At 51.1% G+C, this 19344-nt stretch overlaps 1 protein-coding gene across 2 annotated transcripts in view; it reads right to left on the bottom strand.

Moving 5' to 3' along the window:
* GALNT18 (polypeptide N-acetylgalactosaminyltransferase 18) overlaps positions 1-19344 on the bottom strand; it is a 296162-nt gene that overhangs the window by 8439 nt on the left and 268379 nt on the right. For both annotated transcript variants that reach the window (XM_081099430.1, XM_081099431.1), the window contains one exon: positions 5118-5282. In XM_081099430.1, coding sequence (XP_080955556.1) covers positions 5118-5282 — 165 coding nt within the window. The remainder of the gene's footprint in view (positions 1-5117; positions 5283-19344) is intronic.

Genomic DNA, 19344 nt, shown 5'->3' with positions numbered 1-19344 from the left:
GGACCAAGTAATCTTTATAAATCAGTTACAATAGTACCAGGCACATAGTAAGCACCATAGAAATGCTTGATAAATACATTTCCAAACCTCCCTGAGGTCTGCGTAGTGGGGAGTGAGCCATCACACCTGGTCCTGGCTCCTGATCTCTGTGGGGTGAGCCGGGGGAAAAAGGGGTGCTGACTACCATCCGCTAACGATAACTAAGGAAACAGCCAGGGCCTGAACAGAGCTTTGCCAGTCTCCAAACTGGACAGTTCCACACTTGCCCCTTCATGTGACATGGAAATGAAAAGCTGTTTTATTCCAAAGCCACAATGAAATACCCGACCAGAGTCTTTCTGCTCAGCACAAAAGGTTCTCAAAGTTGGACTTCCTGGCAGAGCATGGGGGCTGGAGCGGGAGAAAGTCAGAGCTCCTCCTCCCTTGTGTTGGGAAATTCTTTGGCAGAATTAGCGGTGCTCCCTGGGAAATGTGCTCTGCAGACAGGTTCTGTTCTGAGTGGGTTACTCATCTTGCATCAATTTATCAAATTGGACCCCACCAATCAGAGCTGATTGTCCCTGGACAGGCGGGCTTGGCTCTGTGCTCAGCACTCCTCCAGTCGGTCTCCTCATACTCTGGAAACTCTCTTCTCTCCTGGCGTTAATAGAAACCTCTTGTTGTCCTGGATGGTCCTCATTTAGAAAATGCATACACGCTGCACTGAGAAGGAGGCAGCACAGGGCGGAGGTGTGGGGACGGCCACCGATGGAACACTGATGTGTGTGCCCTTGTTTCCCAGATGGGCCCTGCTAATGTTTTCACCAAAGAACCTGGCAGCCAACGGGAGTGGCGGCACACCCCAGTCTGGGGGGCAGCATGAACTACAGTCTGAGTACTTGACGATTCATCAAAGCCTCCTGTTTTAAAAGATCTTCATACAAATGTGTACTCCATACCATGCACACACTTGTCCCATATAATAAAAGCATAGTATGCAAATTGTCTCCTCCATGGGGAGTTCATCCAGGAGTTCGACGACAGGCGGGGCTGGCCGGGGAGAGAGAGGGAGTACTGACTGATAGCAGCTAGGGACCCTACCGATGCAAACATTTTGTGCACTGGGCCTCTAGTTTTAGTATAAAACATCTCCACCTCCCCGCCTCCCTCCATCTGGAGTTACAGTAGAGGGAGAAGTGCACATTGGCCCTGTGACTTTGCGCACCCCACTTAGCGCATGCAGTTGTTTTCTGTAGGAACTAGGGATTTCCAACTGAGCAGGGCGCTTTGACTATTACATTGAAATGTCCTGGAAGTACAGTCTTATTGTTTTGTTTTGTTTTTTTTAAAATATATTTTATTGATTTTTCACAGAGAGGAAGGGAGAGAGATAGAAAGTTAGAAACATCGATGAGAGAGAAACATCGATCAGCTGCCTCCTGCACATCTCCCACTGGGGATGTGCCCGCAACCCAGGTACATGCCCTTGACTGGAATCGAACCTGGGACCCTTCAGTCCGCAGGCCGACGCTCTATCCAATGAGCCAAACCGGTTTCGGCCAGTCTTATTGTTTTTTATTTATTTTTTATTTTTAGCATGCATGCATGCAAGGAGGACCATTGAAGGATTTTGTTCATCTTTGGGTCTCCCCAAACCTAGCTCCTAGCACATCAGAAACCTTTAATTAATATTTGTGAGTTGTTAAATCAGGGACTCCTTCCTTCGATCAATAGCACACTGGATGTCTGCTCTGTCTCACGCTTCTCAAGAGGGATTGGAGATTCTGAAAGTGGAAGACAGCCCTGACCTTCAGTCTACCGGCTGACAGAAGACAGGGGCAGGGAGTGAAATAACAAATGATTCCATAAAGTGGGGTAAATATGACCCTCAAACAAGAACTCAGCTAATTTTCAAATTCATGCTGCTTTTCTAAGGCAGGCCCAGTGGGGCTTCTAGGGGGAAAGCCCTCTCAGGACTGCTGTCTAATTTCAGCTTAGAATGGCAGAATTTCAGGGGTGGCAAGCCCTTACGACCATCCAGTCCAGTTCCGTTTAGAGCTGTATAGCCTCAGATGGCCTGCCCAGTGTTCCCTGAGCCCACCTCTTCTCTGAACTACCAACCTCATGTCAGGACAACCCTGACTATGAGGAAGCTGTCCTGGGGTGGTCTTGGATTAATAAACTCCCTTCACAACTACCTCCACTTAACCCATCACTACTGCCAATAGACTTAAAGTGACACTCCAAGTCCTCCCAGCAGCTGCCTGGCCCCAGGCAGCCAAGTCACCTCTTCTCTCACAGGGAGAATGGAGCAGCCCCTTACCCTGCTTGCCTGTCTGCAGCCCCTTTTCTTCCGTCCCACTTGTACTCTGCTGCCGGAGGGACTCAGACCCCATCACCACAATCTGTTGCTTAAGAATCTCCCTTAGTTTCTCCCTTTGCTTTTAAGGTGAAATCTAAACTTCTTAGCGTGGCTTCCGGTGACCACCATTATCTGCTCACACTTACTCTTAAGTCTCATCTCTCTTATGCCCCGTGGAAAATTCTAAACCCCACCCACACCAAACCTGATTTCCATTTCTCAAGTGTGCTCTGCTTTTTCTTGCCTTTGCCCAGGCTGAGCCTCTACATGGAATGTTCTTCTCTCTTTCTACACCTGGGAACTGTCCTACAACTTCCAAGATCTAGATCAAACAAGCCTCGAATGTTCCCTGAGTTCTGTCAGCCTGGGGTCCCAGAACACCCTCCCCCTCCTTTCGGCTCTCATCACCCAGTGTGGTGTGTTTACATGCCCAGGAGCTCCTCCGAGTAGAGGCCCTGTTTGACTCACATCTGCATCCCTCTTGCCCAGACCCCTGTGCTTCATAAATGTTTGATGAACGACTGAAGGAAAGAATGTTCATTATTGGGAAATTGTTCCTTAGAGCCGTGTGCGTCCGTGTTGCCAAGAGATGTTTTCGTCAAACCTGGTTTCTCAGTGTCAGAATCGAGCGCTGTCCCGGTTCACCCCATAAGCATTGGAAATTCAGAAGGGCTTCTCAGAGTTAGAGGAAAGGCATTAAACAGAAAGTCAGGGTATGAGATGGAACACTAAGATATGCAAATGCCTATCTTCTTTGTAGGCGACTGGGGGAGAACCGCACTAGATTATTTTGAAATTAATTCAGCCTGAGTGTCTGTGGAGTTTAAATGCAGCCCTCAGGGGAGTAAATAATGCAGGCTGTGCAACCAGAAAGGAGATTTAAAACGCACCATTAAAAGCTCCTTTCAGCCCAACTTCTGCACTGGAAAATTCTAGTTGGTAGGTTCCCCATGAAATTTGCAAAGATTAAAACCTGTTGCAAGAAAATATGTCTAAGAACACAACTTTAGTTATTTAAGAGTCTCCCAGCATCCTCTGGCCTTGTCAAGAGCAGCTCCTAACCAATGTGGGCTTGGGGAGAGATTCCAGGTCGCTTGATAAATATTGATCATTTTGCTTTAAACAAAAATTTCACAAATGTTAATTTCAAAATATCAAGTAAGAGTAGCTCTCTGGATTTGCAAATAGGGATTTAAAAATATCATTTTCAAACAGTTTCCTTGGTAGAAGGATCAAAGCATTCTGGGAGTTTCAATTAGACGCCTAAGTGGCCGAAGGCTGCCCCGTCCCCACGTGCCAACGTGGCCTGCTTTGTTGCTCACTGTGTCCCTTCGAGCAGGAATCGTGCTGGGCTCCCTGTTCAATGCCATGTGCAGAGATGAGGGAAGGAAGGAGCTGGATTTTGGAGGGTCTGTTTCGAGGACACCCATTGTTTTGTTCCTTTCTCTGTCCTAATCACAGATGGAGAGATGAGATGGAAGGTTAGTGAGGGGCACCAAGGCATTCAGATCTGCACAGATGAGCTGAGCCATCCATCCACAACCTTGAAGCATATGTGGGAAGGCCGTCTGTCTTCGAGGGCTGAAAAGGAGGCAGATGGGCCTGCCCTGGGGGGCTGGGATATTGAAGCAGCCTGGGGTCAGATTCAGCCGGCCTGTTGGAACTTCAGCTCGGCCGTGCTTGGGGTGTGCAATCTTGGCCAGGTCATTTAATCTCAGTGTCACCTTTGAGATGGAGTTGCCATGCTTATCAACATCGAACTGCATGAGGCTGGACACAGAGAGGCCCGGGCTGCACAGATAAAGCTCTGTTTTCCTGGTGATTCCAGAGTCCTCGGAGGAGCAAGGCCTCTGAAGGGGCCAGGGAACTTACTTTAGTTCAAGAACCCTCGTATCCGGCTGACACAAAGTCCCCGAGTGGCAGGTGCCTGGCTGGGCCATGACCTCCGGGGACCATTCCAGGAAATCCCGGCTCCTCTCGCCTGCCTCCTCTCTCAGTGAGTCAAGGCAGACTGCCCTTTACAAAATGTCCCAAGACACTGCCCTGTGTGGTAACCTCATCCCCTAGAGCGACCCCTACTGGGAGGAAGGCAGGCAGAGGGGTCATAGATCAGAAGGGTCCCAGCACTGTCTATACCTGGGAGGCTGGGCTTCCTGTCCTGAGAATGAGCTTGTGTAGAAGAAATTCGAGGGTTTAAAGCAGAGAAACCCAAGTTTAAATCCCAGCCCTACTCTTTTTTTTAAAAAAAATAAATATATATTTTTGATTTTTTTACAGAGAAGAACGGAGAGGGACAGAGAGTTAGAAATATCGATGAGAGAGATCGATCAGCTGCCTCCTGCACGCCCTCCAATTGGGGATGTGCCCGCAACCAAGGCATATGCCCTTGACCGGAATCGAACCTGGGACCCTTGAGTCCACAGGCAGACACTCTATCCACTGAGCCAAACTGGTTCCGCCCAGCCCTACTCTTAATGTGTGACTTTGTACAGGTGACTCCCAACTCTGAGCCTGCTTCCTTACATCAAAAACTTAAATAAAATTATAATAAAACAGCAACAATGACAATCTAATAATAACAACGCAATGAACTGATGTATGTAAGTAAGGCACATAGCACATAGTAAGTGCTGGCATATAGTAAGTGCTCAATAAATCCCGAGAGTTGCCTGGAGTCACACCTCCCTCTAGCCACAGTGTCCCTCTCCTCCCAGACCCTCCCTGGCCCCTGGGCCCCTCTCCATTCCCTTTGCTCTGCCTCCGGCTGGGCTGTTACCTGAGAGAACTGCCAGTGAAGCTTCATCCTCTTGGCTTTGGCGTAACTGCACTCGATGAGCCGCGGCCGGCTGTTGACGTCCACCAGGCACCGGTTGTCATCGTCGTCAACTGTGGGGCTCAGGACGCCCACATGGATCTGCTGACTGCTTGTGTAGTACACGTTCTGGGGGTGGGGGAGAAGGAGGTTACATGCTGACGACCAAAGAGATGGGGAGGGTTAGCAGGGTGTCTCCCCAAGCATCTGGCGAAGGGATTATAATCCAATGACCTTCATATGTTTTCTATTGCAATTGACTAGACGACTCCCTTTGACATTGCGATCCAGCACAGCATCTGGTCCACATGTACAATTGAAACAAACTTTTCAAGAAGTGAAACTTAGCCTCCCTAAATGCAAATGCTTTCTATTCTATTCTTCCATTGAAAAGCATTGGTCAAACCTTTTAAACCGATTTCACCACCCACCGTTTAAAAAGCACTTCTTAAATCCATTATTTACAGGCTTGCTGACTTCTCCCTCCATAAATACTTTATGCAAGATACTGTGTGTGGCCAGTAGTTAGAGAGCAGGAAACCTGGACACTATTAGGGGGTTTGGAGTCTGGGGGATAGGAGATATACAACAGGTAACTTCCATCCATCCTAGGACTGTGCGCAGCAGGAGTTGACAAACTTTTTCTTAAAGGGCCAGATGGCAAATATTTCTGGCTTTGCAGGAGTATGGAGAGGTCCCCAAGACCAGCCCCAGGTTCAGTGATTCACTGACTCACAGGACTCACCACGTGGCTGTACTCACGGCTACGATTTATCACAGTGAAAGGATACAGATCAAATCAGCGAAGGGAAAGGGCACATGGGGTGAAGTCTGGGGAAACCAGGTCCAAGCTTCCAAGGTTCTCTCTCAGAGGTCACAGAGGATGCACAGAATTCCGCCACAAGGAGCTGAGACAGCCCGTGTGAAGTGCTCTTACAGACCAAGCCCCCAGGGGCTTTTTGGGGGGCTCTTCACATAGGCAGCCTCTGCCTGGTATGTAAGAAAGTTCTGGACTTCCAGAAGGAAAGCAGGTATTTAGCATAAACCATACGGTTTATACAACAAGTGTAGGCACCGTGAGCTACTCGTAGTGGAGTGGGAATGGTGGGAACCCTCCTGAAATCTAAGTTCTCGGACGCCAGTCAAGGGCCAGCCTTATAAGGGCCAGAGTCACTGCTGTGTTAACTGTTTCTGCACAGAGGGCCCTGCCATCCCCGTCAACCCAATGCTGCCACTGAAGCATGGACACAGCCACAGGTAACACAGGAACCAGTGGCTGCATTCCGGTGATGCTTTCCTTACAAAAACAGGGCTGTCCCGTGCTCTGTCATTTGCTGACCCTGGTAGAGAAGAAAGGACATGAGTCCTGGCCTTCCCCGAGCAGTGGCTCCCAACCAGGGCTCTCAGTGGGCAGTCACAGGGCTCTGTGAGCCCCTTTCTTCACACTCCTAAAGGAAGTGACACCCCACCTATGGTTAGACCTCTGGGCAAATCCAGATACCACATTTCTTTGCTTTAGGTTAGAATTCAGGGTGGGCCCTCTTATTATAGTGATCTATTCAAAATTCTCACTGGTAAACATTTTTGACTCATTCCCAATGGCAAAATGAAGTAGTTCTTGCTTTAGTTAAAGGAGGTGGTTAATAGATTTTTAAAACCTGAGTGCAGGGAATGAAAGGGACCATGGGGCGAGGCGGGCAGTGCATGTAAGGAGGGAAAGTAAGGGGAGGTTCTTCAGGACCACACTTGCCTGATGCCTGGAAGTCCAGGGAGGGGGTGGAGAGACAGGCAGGGTCACTTCAGACCTAAGAAGAAGCTCGGGCCAGGGTATAAATCAAGGTCCCAGCAGGAACAGATGGTACACTCAACAGAGGAACTGCCACAGATATAATGTAATGAAGGCACAGTTCTCAATGGCGTGGGTGGATACAAGGGCACCACAGGGATAGTGTAGTTCCCTGAGGATGGTAACATGGAGCTGTTATCACTCCTAGGCCCAAACGGAGGAGAGGAGAGAGAAGTTATCAGAACCTAGAAGAGAAAAGTTATGTAGAGAAGGTTGACTTGAGAGAAGATTCAGGAAGGAAGGTTTGGGGGTAACAGTGAGTGGTGGTGAATAAATACCCCGACTTCACCCTCCCGTCCTCTTTCCATTCTTCTGCTGGGCCTGCCCATTGGCAGAACCCATCTGGAAGCCGGAGAACATGGGCGCCCACCTAAACACTCCGTAAAGTCGGCTCTCAGAGGGGGAGGAGACGGGTGGAGAGTGGGTCTGGAGGGATAGAAGGAAGACCTTAGTACAGAAAGGATCTGCTCTCCAAGGTAATCTTACAAGTTATCAGGCTTGGCGAGTCCATAGACATAGATGGGGAAACTACTAAAGTTTACTGATTCTTCCCATAACAGCGGCGAGGGGCCAGGGTGACCAAGTTCTGAGCAGAGGCCAAGTGCAGAATGCACGGCTTCATGTGGAAACGGGACCAGAACGCCGAGGCCAGGGAGACGATTCAGCACCTAAACTGGGTAGGAAGTGGGCTCCGCCTGAGCATCCTGACACCATCCCTGTGGGGCCTGGATTTCCAGTTGCCCATCAAGCAAAGTTGATGACCTGCTGCGCCCTCCAGGGGACTGGAGTTGAGGGAGAATTTGATAACTGATAAGATTTGGGCAATTAAACAGATGCAGTTAAGCATCTCACCCAGTCATCCACCCATCCATCCAACAACAAACAACCTCTAACGTGGTTCTGAAAAATGAGGCGAGAAAGCTATGACCCCTCCTGTCCTGGAAGATCAACGGCCAAGGTGGGGAAACTAACATATCAGGAAATAACAGCCCTAATCACACTAATATAAGAATCGTCCCTTCTTCTTCCACTCGCCTACCCTGACTCTTGCTACCACGAGAACAGAAATGAAAACTCAGCACCTCCAGAGCCTTCCCTGGATATGCAAAAGTGTGTGTGTGTGTGTGTGTGTGTGTGTGTGTGTGTGTGTGTGTGTGTTGGGGGGTGGAGGCTCAGCCTGCCGCCTGGGCTTCCTCCCAAAGACGCACAGCTATTTCTCTCCTTGGATTGAATGCACCGTGCTCTCTCGGGACAGAGTGTAGCTCTGAATCAGCTGGCGTGCCAGGATCCAGGTTTCCTGAGGCTCAGGAGCAAGGCAAGGAAAGCCAGGGAGCCAGTCACTACCCCCCTCTCCTCCACCCCTGTCCTTCGGGCCCGGCTCTGGTCTCCAGGGCAGGCTCCACAGACACAGCGGCCGCCCAGGCAACAGCTGAAATCAGTTCTACCCACTTAGTGGCTCTGCAGCGCTTGGGGGAGATGCCTGAGAGACGCGTGCACTTACTGCCGGCCCGGCTGTCATCAGAGCTGCTTATTGCTCCAGCGTCTGGGAAAATCATAACAGAAACAGACAGCTGTTACTTAAAAAGCCAGCAATGAAGTGCATCCCGAGTGGTGCAACCGGCAAACAGGCGGATCACAGGGAGAACCGGCAGAGGATTCGCTCAGGGCGTTACCGGGACGCCTCAGGGGCCCAGCCAGCGGTGGACTGAACCTCACATAAAAGAGGGGAACAGTTCAGTGCAGATGTCCCACAGTAGCCCCCACAGGCCCAGCAGGCGCTGCTGTGTTCTCAGAGCCTGGAAGGTGTCGGGAAGAAACGACTCAGAACTGTGGCTGTCAACAGGGGCAGTTTTGCCCATCAGGGGGATCTGACAATGCCTGGAGACATTTTTGACTGTCCTGGTGGGGGCGGGGGACCGGCTGCTACTGGCATCGAGTGGGTGGAGGCCAGGGCTGCTGCAGAGCATCCTACAATGCACAGATCGGCTCTCACAGCCAAGAGTTACCGAGTCTGAAATGTCAGTAGTGCTGAGCTTGAGAAGCCCTGCCTTACACTGCGAACAATAAAAGCGGAAACATTTAGCTCCTACTATGAGCCAGATATAACACAATTATGTGCTTTATCCCGGGGAATCCTAAGAGTAACTCCAGGAGATGGGCGCTACTGCTACCCGCATCCTGTGGGTGAGGACACCGAGGCACAGCGAACTAAGGAGCCTGTCCAGTGTGGCACGGCGGAGGACGATGGCGGAGATTCAAACGAGGCCGTGTGACTCCAGAGCCACGCGTGACCTCTCGCCTCATTTGCCTCCCTCGCTCGGGTCACTCCCAGTCTAGCCCGGCAGGCTGGAGCGAGAGGCTGGAGGCTGGCTTGGAAGCTTCAGAGATCCCTTTGGGCCATGAGGGGCCTGCGCTGAGGGAGCAGCAGTGGGCCGGAGGGGACTTGGACTCACAGGCCCATAACACACGGCGGTACCAAGTGCTAAGAGCAGCATCCTTCCTGTAACTCACGTCAGAGGCGGAGGGCGGGTGTTACCCTGCCCGTGGATATTTTACAGACCCCTGGGCAGGAAAACCACGTCCCCAACCCCACAGCTCCCCCTCCACTGTAAGTGATCGATTCAGCGCCTTCTCCACACAGTCCATCCCGCGTGGCAGGCCTACAAACCCAGCTCTGCCTTTCATTCTGTTGCTCACAAGAGAAAGAGAAAAGCCACAGGCAAGGTGAAAGAACAAACACCCAGAGGCATTTTCCTCTCCCTCAGGCTGGGGGCAGAAGTGATGACTAATAGCCAAGCAGGACAGCCAGCCAGTAGCCCACAGTGGGCTCCCCAGCCCCAACTTCAATGCACACTTCTGCCCACGGGTCCTCAGAGCCAAGCCAGGCACAGACCCCCAGGGCTGAGGTTCCTCAGCATCCCTCCTCCTTCTGGCGGAGACTGAGGTATGGCCTTGCACAGGAATCTCCCCTCACATGTATCAAACATCACCTCAGTGCCAGACTCTGCCACTGGAGAATGCAAGGGAGTGGAAGTTGGAAACTGGAAGTTAAAGCCATTCATCTGAGTGTTTACAAACTCCGTTGGTGGAGCATAAGCTAACCAAGGTTTACTAAGCCTTAACGCTCCCTCCTGGGTGAAGGCCTCATGTTTTAGAGCAGCGCTTTTCACAGTTATGCAGCGGAGGTGGAAACTAGCCGTGTGAAGGACACTTAGAGCAGCCTAGGGAGGAATGTAGAAACAGCACGTAGGACCCCCTGGGTTCCAAGCCTCCCTCTCACTGTGGGGGGACAACTGGATCCCCTATTTATTTATTTATTTATTTATTTTTAAAATATATTTCTTTATTGATTTCAGAGAGGAAGGGAGAAGGAGAGAGAAACATCAATGATGAGAGAGAATCATTGATCGGCTGCCTCCTGCACATCTCCTACTGGGGATGTACCCGCAACCAAGGTATATGCCCTTGATCGGAATCGAACCTGGGACCCTTCAGTCCACAGGCTGACGCTCCATCCACTGAGCCAAGCCGGCTAGGGCCCCTATTTATTTTTATGACTCTGATGAGGGTGGCCAACAGGTTGGGAAGCACCAACAGGTTAGGAGAATGGTTCTCAAATGTGGCCTGTATCACCTGGCGACTTGTTAGGAATGTACTTTGTGCACCCATCCTCACAGACCTACTGAATCAGAAACTCTGAGAGTCCAGGGATCCGTGCTTTAACAGGCCCTCCCGGTAAGTCTGACGGAGGGGAACACCTGAGAACCGCCGGTCCCGGAGCAAGGCGGCCTGCTGGAGTAGAGAAGGTGGGCTTCCGAGTCAGGTGGGTCTCCACCCTGTCCTCCCGGCTGGGAGCCACGCTGGGCCCTGGTTTCCTGGTCTGTAAGGAGCAGTGAGGACTGATATACTGACAGCTCCCAGCCTGGCCACAGGAGCTGCAGGGCAAGCACAAGGCAGCAGGGACAGGGGTGCTCACAGGAGGGCAGGGAAGACCCAGCGGAGAGGGTTCAGCGGGGTGATTGGGCCAGGTCCCAGGTATGACTGGCCAGGAGGCCTGTGGATAAGGAATCACGGAAATAGCAGGCAGGGTGAGGGCACAGTGACCGAGGGCATGGGGGGGGGGGGCACAGCCTTGCTTATTAAATTTCATTAGTGTGGTGGCTGTGACACCCATATTATGTGCTAGCAAAGGGCTCTTCGTCCTCTTTGCCAAGAATGAGGTACTGCTGGGCCCCCTGCAGTCAGGGCAGGCTGATTTAGGGGCTTGGTTTCTGGTCACTGACCCCTGGACAGAGGTTAGCTACCATGCTGAGGGCCACAGGGCACTGATGCTAAATCAGGAATGAAGGGGCGTTATTTCCCAAACGATCCATGTTCACTAACCACAGAACCAGGTGGATACAGGGACTGGAAACATTGCTAAACTTTCTGCTTGCTGTAACTATGAAGGAGCAGAAAGGTGGAACCAGGCCCTAGCTCAGGGCTCCGCTCCACCTCCCACCCCCATGAGCCCATTTCCCTGGTGGGGGAATAGACAGGCTAAGCACCAGGCTTGGGAGAGAGGTTTATAACTGGCACTCAGCCCATGGTCAGTGGTGGATCCACTTTAATTCAGCAAACACTCCTTTGTGCCCTCCAGGGTGCAGCCTGAGCTGGACATTGGGGTGCAGAGAGGAGCCAGACATGCCCTCCCTGGAGGAGCTCTCGGCGTGGTGGGAGACAGTCCTGCAGAGGGTGAGGGACCAGCCTCAGGGCCAGGCTTAGAGCAGACTATGGGGGTGGAAAGACGGGGTGTGGGGGTGATGTGAAGAGTTTGGACAGTATCCTCTGGAAGCAGGAGCTGTGACTTCAGTTGTGACTGTCCCTCCTCTCATCAGCACATCTGAGAGGCTCTCAGAGTCTTTTGAGTCAAAGGGTCTTGGAAAGTCTAACTTTTGTTTAAGGGCCTCTGAAAGTGTGTAGCTTTTGTTTAGAAGATAAGGGAACACCTCACTCACGCACATACCAGTGTGCTTTCTTCAGGGGGTGAAAGCTAGTGAGGCTGGGGGTTCACACCGCCTTGGAAAGCCCCGGGGAGAGGGTGAGTAGTAAACCTCAGCCAGCATTAGGGTATAAGCGGAGAGGATGAGGACTGCAGAGAAAGCTCCAGTTATGGCGAGATAACGTGTTTCAGGATACGAGCAAGGGCCCTGGCCTGGGATCACTGGCTGAGCCCTGTTTTCCTGCAGCCTCCTGTGTCTCTCTCTAGGGGTCAGTGCTTCCCAATTGCCCCTGCCTGGGCCTTAGCCCTCATCTAGGCTCTGCAGCAGCATCTGCACCCCCCCCCCCCGCGCCTCCCTCCCCCCCGACCCCCCCACCCCGTTCGTCCTGCTCTTGGCCTGCTCTCTGAAAGATCAGCCTGGCTGCCCGACACAGGTGCTTGTCTTTGTAGCTCTCTCCAGCAGAGCCCTCTGCCAAGCCACGGCTACTCCAGAGAGACATGTGCCGCCAAGGGAGGTCGCAGAGGAGGCCCAATCCCAGTGATGGCCAAGGTGGTGGGTCGGGGCCCAGCTGCTGAGAACTGACCTCGTCACGGGGAAGAAGGTGTGCACCGATGGGTGCTGCTGTTGGACAAGATGAGAGGGTGCAGACCAGGGACTAGGGCAGGCAGCTGTGAGGTCATTGCACTTGGCCTTCGATGTTTAACAACGCCCATCCCCTCCGAGGATGGCTCTGACCAAGGGTGGGCCCCAAATAGTCTGTGCTCTGTGACTCTAGACGCCCACTGGTGAGAGTGGAGCTATAAGAGGCCAAGGCTCTCTCCTCCCAGGAACTTCTAACATGAAATCAAGAGAGACGAGACGAGGCCGCTCTGCAGCTCAGCCATGTCCAGCTGGATAAGGTCCATGAGCTTTCATGCTGAGGCAGCTGGAGCTGACGCCCTCCTGCCTGCACCAGCCAACCCTCCCTTTGAGTCTACAAAAGGCACCGCCCCAGGTTTCATCTTTGTTTTTAGCATAAGCTGCCCACATTTATTTCAGTTCTTCTGGTTGTTAACCCCTCCCCTGAAACGACACATTCATTTCAGTTCCCCGGTTCGTCGGGAACTTATCTTCAAGAAACCTCAAACACCTGCCGTCTGCTGCTGGGTCCTCTTTGGGCCCCGATGTTGGAAGGTGCTGCTCGAAGCCCTTCAGAGCTGGCTGCTTGTCTGCCGCCAGCTGGGTCTACTCCCTGACAAACAGCAAAGACGGAGCATATCGAGTGCACAGAGGAAAACGTGCTCTGACATCCCGCTTTTCCAAACACAACAGGCTGCCAAGCCTGCATCGATGTGACAGTCAGTGCAGGCTCCCTGACTAATCTGGGCGATTGATCCGCTGCCTGTCCCAGGAGGCCCCTTCTGTGCTCCCCTCCCGACTGAGCTATTGCACGTCCCACATCCCCTCATCGCTGGTGTGAGTCTTGGCACGTGTCTGTCACTATGATATGTGAGTGGGAGAGACAGGTGTCCTTTCCAATCAGAAGCTTTAAGAGCTCTCATGTGAACGATGGTTGGCCTGGCAGTGTCCCAGATGGGGGCTGCGCCTTTGGTCCCCGAAAAAGAGGAGACACAGTGCTGAAGCTGGGCCATCTGAGCATGAAGCATGAGCAAGAAATAAGCTTGACTTGTTTTAAGCCACTGCGATTTAGGGATCATCAGTCTAAGCAGAATGATGAAGAAATCGATTCTGGATGAGGAGTGGTGCCAAACCTCACACTGTGGGGCTTTGACTTTGGGGCTGGAATGTGGGTGATGAGGAACTAACTCTGAACGCTGGAAAGGTGGTGGCCTCTTTTATGCAGGAGCAAAACCATTGGCAAAACTGTTGCCTGCAACAATTCAGGAGGCTGACAGCATGGCAAATGAGCTGTGCTTTCGATGACGAGCGTGCCTTTGGGACTGTCGGCCGCTTTGACAAGGCGCTGCAAGAGGAAGATAAGGCGGGGAAACACTTGGACACGTCGCCTGACTCAGAAGTGTTTGTTGTTATAAGCCACTTGGACTTTGAGGTCGTCTGTTACTGGAACATAATGGAGCCTGAACTGACTGACCATTTAGCTATGCTCCCTCACCAAATAATACACAAAATAGAACCACAGAATGGGATGCGTGCTCTTAAGGAAAAGTATGAGGGAACTGGGAACTGCATGCCAAGGGGACTTGACCTTGTGGGGGCAGAGGGAAGGGGGTGATTCAAGAGACTGACTCTGGATCTAAATTGCCTTAATTCAAGTCCCCACCCTCAGTCATTTGCTGTGTGACTAGGGACAGCTACTTGGCCATTCATGCTCTCAATGTTCTCTTCTATAAAAGCAGGAGACAGTAATGGTCCCTACCTCACAGGGCTGCCAGGGAATCATACAGACTTAGTGGTGGTTAGTGTTAGCTTAGTATGTTCTTTTGACACTGGTCACTGCCCACTAGATTCCAAGTTCCAGAGGGAAGGGACCATGCTTATCTGGCTCACTATTGTATATACTATCTAACCCACTGCTTCATGCATACATATTCTCATAATGTATTGGTTGATTCAATGAATGTGTTAACAAGCTATACCAGGGACACTGAACTTCAGCTCAGAAGCCTGGTACCTGTTTCATACCTCTTACTCCAAGACTCCTCTACACTTCTCTCTGCCCAAGGTTTGGACCAGTGTTTTCGGCACCACCCTCCAGAGAGCCCTGAGGATTAACAGCTTGGATAGAACAAGATCCTCTCTGCTGCACAAGATTCTTAATATTTACCTCCAGGATACAGTCTGTGCCAGGTCTAACCCTGTGAGCAGTGAGGGGGCTCAATGTCTTGCTGGCACATCACAACTGTTTTTCTGCACTGAATTAAGAAGAGCTTAGCCTGGCTGGTGTGGCTCAGTGGTTGAGCATCAACCCATGAACCAAGAGGTCACCTGTTCGATTCCCTGTCAGGGCACATGCTGGGGTTTCAGGATCAATCCCCAGTAGGGGGAGTGCTGGAGGCAGCTAATCAATGTTTCTCTCTCAGCAATGTTTCTATCTCTCTATCCTCTCCCTTCCTCTCTCTCTAAAATCAATAAAAACTTTTTTTTTTTAAAAAAGAAGAGCTTAGAATGTTCCCAGGGTGTGTGCGCACATGTGTGGGTATGTGTTTAACAGAGATTTTAACATAAGCTCGATGGGGCTCTGGACTCACCAGCAATCTCAGTGAGCAGAAAGATGGGGAAAGAACTTGGTAATAACCCTGCAGGTTAAGATCCAGCAGGGAGAAGTTAGCCCAGAAAAACAGACTTCATGGGGATGAAATATTGGCGCCTGATTTTAATTTGTAAATATTTTTTTTGCCTGTTTCCAGATCACCCCTAGCTCCATCTCTCTCTTCCCCAAGAAAAGGGTCCAGCTCACGTCTTTATGGATGTCACGGACTCAGAGCAATGCCAGATGGCTGTGCTGTGACAGAGAAAGTGTTAGAAAACTAAAGGACATTCTTTTTAGGGATTCCTTTTCTTGCCATACCACAAGGCAGGTGCTCAATAAATACGTTTGGGTGAATGAATGAATGAATGAATGAGCGAGTAAATGAAATAATACAACGTGAATGTAATAGGACATTATGATAGATTATAAAAATGGCCCCAGAGTTCCCCATCCTTGCACGCAAACCACTTTGCAATGTAGTTCCTCCTTTCAAAGGATCTACTCTCTGTCCTCTGAGTCTGGGCTTGGCCATATGACTTACTTTGGTCAATGGCAACATTTCCACAGCAAATGCGACACAGCAGAGACCTGGAAAGCACTCACGCAGTAGCACTGGCCCTTTCTCGCTGCCCTTAGAAACCCCGCTCACACCATCATGGGAAGCAGCCTGTTGGGTGGTGAAGCCCAGGAAGTTCCCTCATTGCCGCTGACAGCTGGCCTCCGGAAGCCACTCAACGCTGACCAGCAGTGGCTACCGATGCCTGAGCCATCCCAGCTGAGACTGGCAGAGGGAAGGGCCAGCCCAGCCCAGATTGCTGACGCATAGACTCTTGAGCTAAATTAATGGATGTGTCGTAACTTACTAAATTTTGGGGATAGCTCGGCGTGTAGCAAACGTGTGCTGTTGCAGGTGGCTCATTTCACAGGTGTGCTTGCAAAAATATAAGGTACAGGGTGTAGGTGCTCAGCAAATTCTACTCCCTTTCCCCCCCTCTTGATTGAAGAAAATAACATAAATAATTATAATAATGATAATATTTCCCACATAATGAGCTATAACTAAATGCCAGGGAGGCTAAGTGCTTTATAAATACACTTATTTAATCCTCAAAATAACCCTAAATAAGTGGGGTAATATGATCTGCCTTTTTAGATGAGAAAACAGAGTTAGATAGATGTAAATGAATGGGTAGCAAGTGGCAGAGCTGGGAACTGAACTCAGGTCATCTGGCTCCAAACCCAGCTCTCAACTACTACAGCACCTCGCTTCTTACTAAAGAAAAAAAAGACCCCATCCCTTCTCCCTGCGCCCCCACTCCTGAAGAGCTCTTCCCATGCTGCCTTTACTCCACACATCCTGTGATTCCTTTAAGGTCTAGGTGCAGCGCTTCCTCCAGGAAGGCCTCCCTGACCTCTCAAAGTCACTGTGACCCAGCCTCTTTTCTCCGTGGCAGCAGGGACTCTGTTCCCTTCCCCTGGCAGAGTAGAGCTTCCAGAGCCCTGCTGATCCCGGGCTGAATGCAGTGTGACACGATGGGGAAGCAGTTCAATTATGAGGACAAAACGAGCGTTGGAAGTGGTTGCTTTGTCCTGAGCACAAAAGCTGGGAAGCGCGGGTGATTGCAGTGGCCGTGGTACAGAGATGCGGTTCCCCCAACCGGATTCTGCCACCTCTTTTCTCCCAACCTCCCAGTTCCCATGGGCCCTACGAGTGTACATGACATTTACTTTTTGTTTTCTTTATGGGGCTCTCGCGTCCTCTCCGAACTCCTGATATGCTTTGCTCTTCCCCGGCTCATCTTCCCTTGCTTGCCCTCTCTCATGAGCCTTCCCTTGAGTCTTCTGAAACTGCCTATCAAACTCACAGTCTCTTTCAAGGACAGCCCTTTCTCACCAAAAGGGACTCCTCCTGTCCCCGCCGAAATGGCTCTTCCTGGAGGACACTGCCACTTTTGTGTGCCTTCAATCTGCTGACTCAGCCACCAGGGACACGAACTGGAGCTGACACTCCTCTCCATGCAGCACCCCTACTCCACCTCAGCTCCTCCATCCCCGTATACAAATACCTTCTCCTTAAGCCTCTGAGGTCAGACACCACCACACTCTGCCCATTCTGTTCTTCTCACCCAGTGCGTCCACCAAGGTCTTTGGCGTCAGGCTCAGAGCGTCCTCTACATTCCACTGGGCAATACTTCAGGGTCGCAGATAATGAACGACCTAACCTGCACCGTGGCCTCTGTGCCAGGGAGGGACACCGTAGCCACCCACCGGCAGACCCCAGCTCTCAGTGCCTGGAACTGCTGGGCCCCTGAAGTCCCATCCTTCATTCCCTACTTTCACCCAACTACCTATGAACTTTGCCTGCTCACTCCCTTACTTCCCAAATGCCTGCTCATCAAAGGCCTTTGGAATAACAACCTTTCTTCCTTTCCTCCCACACTTTCACCTCTCTCTGGCACTTCCATGTCCCTAGAAGGGCTGCACCCAAATTCCTTCTACTACCCCCTTGCCAGCTCCTTCAAGTCTGCAATTCCTATTCTTTCTGTGTTCGACACTCTATACATTTCACCTCTGCAGCCTCGTTGGCTTTCCCCACACCCGTTCCCTGGATCGCTCACCAAGAAAATCATGAAACTAGGCAAGTCAGACCCACCACAAACTCCTGGTCTTCAGCTTTGTCTGGGCCCCTCCACACCACCTCCTTTCAGCCTGCACACCCTCTGCGTCCATTCCCTTCAGTGGGTTTCTAAAGCTTCTCTCCTCAGACATAACAGATCCCTCAGGCTCTACTTGCAAGGCAGCCTGGAAACCAGTTCCTCCGAACCTCCCTCCATCCTGCCCAGGCCTCGGAGGCAGAAGGTCCCACTGGGCTTGGACCGCATCCTCTCTTGTCCTTGCCCCGGTTCCCACCCCCAGAATGTCGTTTCACTCTCTCCCCGACCTCCTTCGCTACTGAGTTCTTTCTCTCAGCTTCAAAACATGCTCCCTGATTGCTCTCCTTGAAAAGCAAATCTGATCACACTTTCTATCAACTCTGAACCCCTCCCAATGGTCAGCCCCTTTCTCTATCCCTTCATCGTAAACTCTGGGGAGGGGGGGCGGGGAAAGAGGAGTCTACACTCACTGACCCCACTTCCTCACTCACCTCCCTGGATGGAAGTGCTCTTGCTACCCCATCTTCCCAGACATTCCACAACTACCGCACATATCATGGGTGAACCTTGCCACCCTAGGGCCCCCGGAGGGACTGAGATGGGGAAGATGGGCTCAGTCCATCTTGTGACCACTTAAAAGGCTTTACGTTTCCATGAATTTACTCAGTCCTTTACCCAACACGCATTTATTAAGCATCTATAATGCCCCAGGCAAATGTGATTCAATGACTTCTGAATAGCCCAGAATATTCCGAGGAGCTCAAGATACTGCAGAGACGTAAATGTGTCCTGTAGCCCAGTTCTACAAGAATTAAGACCAGCATGTCCTTTTTCCTGCAGAAAAAAATGTTATAAAATTTTCTTTTTAAGTGTGTCCTTCACCCGAGCCAACCTCCCCTCCCACACGTGTTCCTGCATTTAATGGTGTATTTTTGAGCAAGAAAAGAAATAAAGCTGTTCTGGTGATTGATTTAGAGGGCCCAGCACTGCTAAAATTTCCAGTCTTACACAGTGCTAACCTCAAGGACTCCATAAGGTGCTGGCAGGACTGACGCGCAGCGAGAAACAGATTTCAGTGGCCGGGGCAGAGGCAGTGTGGTGACAATGGAGTTAGGTGGGAAAATCAAATCTAACAATCCATTTATGCCCATCATATATTCTGAACACATCTACTTAGGAACTCTCTTGAAATAAACAAGCACATCCTTAAGGGGCCCTGATAGAAATACCATTCAGATTTCCCACTCCAGGCCACCAGCCATTCCCAAATCCCAGATCCTGTTTCCTAGGTGCCTTCGTTGTCACATTCTCAGCAAGGGGTGGTCCCACCCCCTCCAGGGCACCTTTGGAAATGCATGGGGATATCTGGGTCCCACATGGACACTACGGCTGGTCAGGGTCCAGGGATGCTAAACCCCCACAGCGAGTAGGACAGTCCCACACAATGAAGAACTGCTCCACCCTACATGTCACTGACTCCCTAGGAAGAAACAGCAGC

This window comes from Myotis nattereri (assembly GCF_964212035.1).
Source record: "Myotis nattereri genome assembly, chromosome: 9".
Taxonomy (NCBI): domain Eukaryota; kingdom Metazoa; phylum Chordata; class Mammalia; order Chiroptera; family Vespertilionidae; genus Myotis; species Myotis nattereri.
Note: the sequence above shows the minus strand (reverse complement) of the source record. Positions and strands in the feature narration are given on the sequence as shown.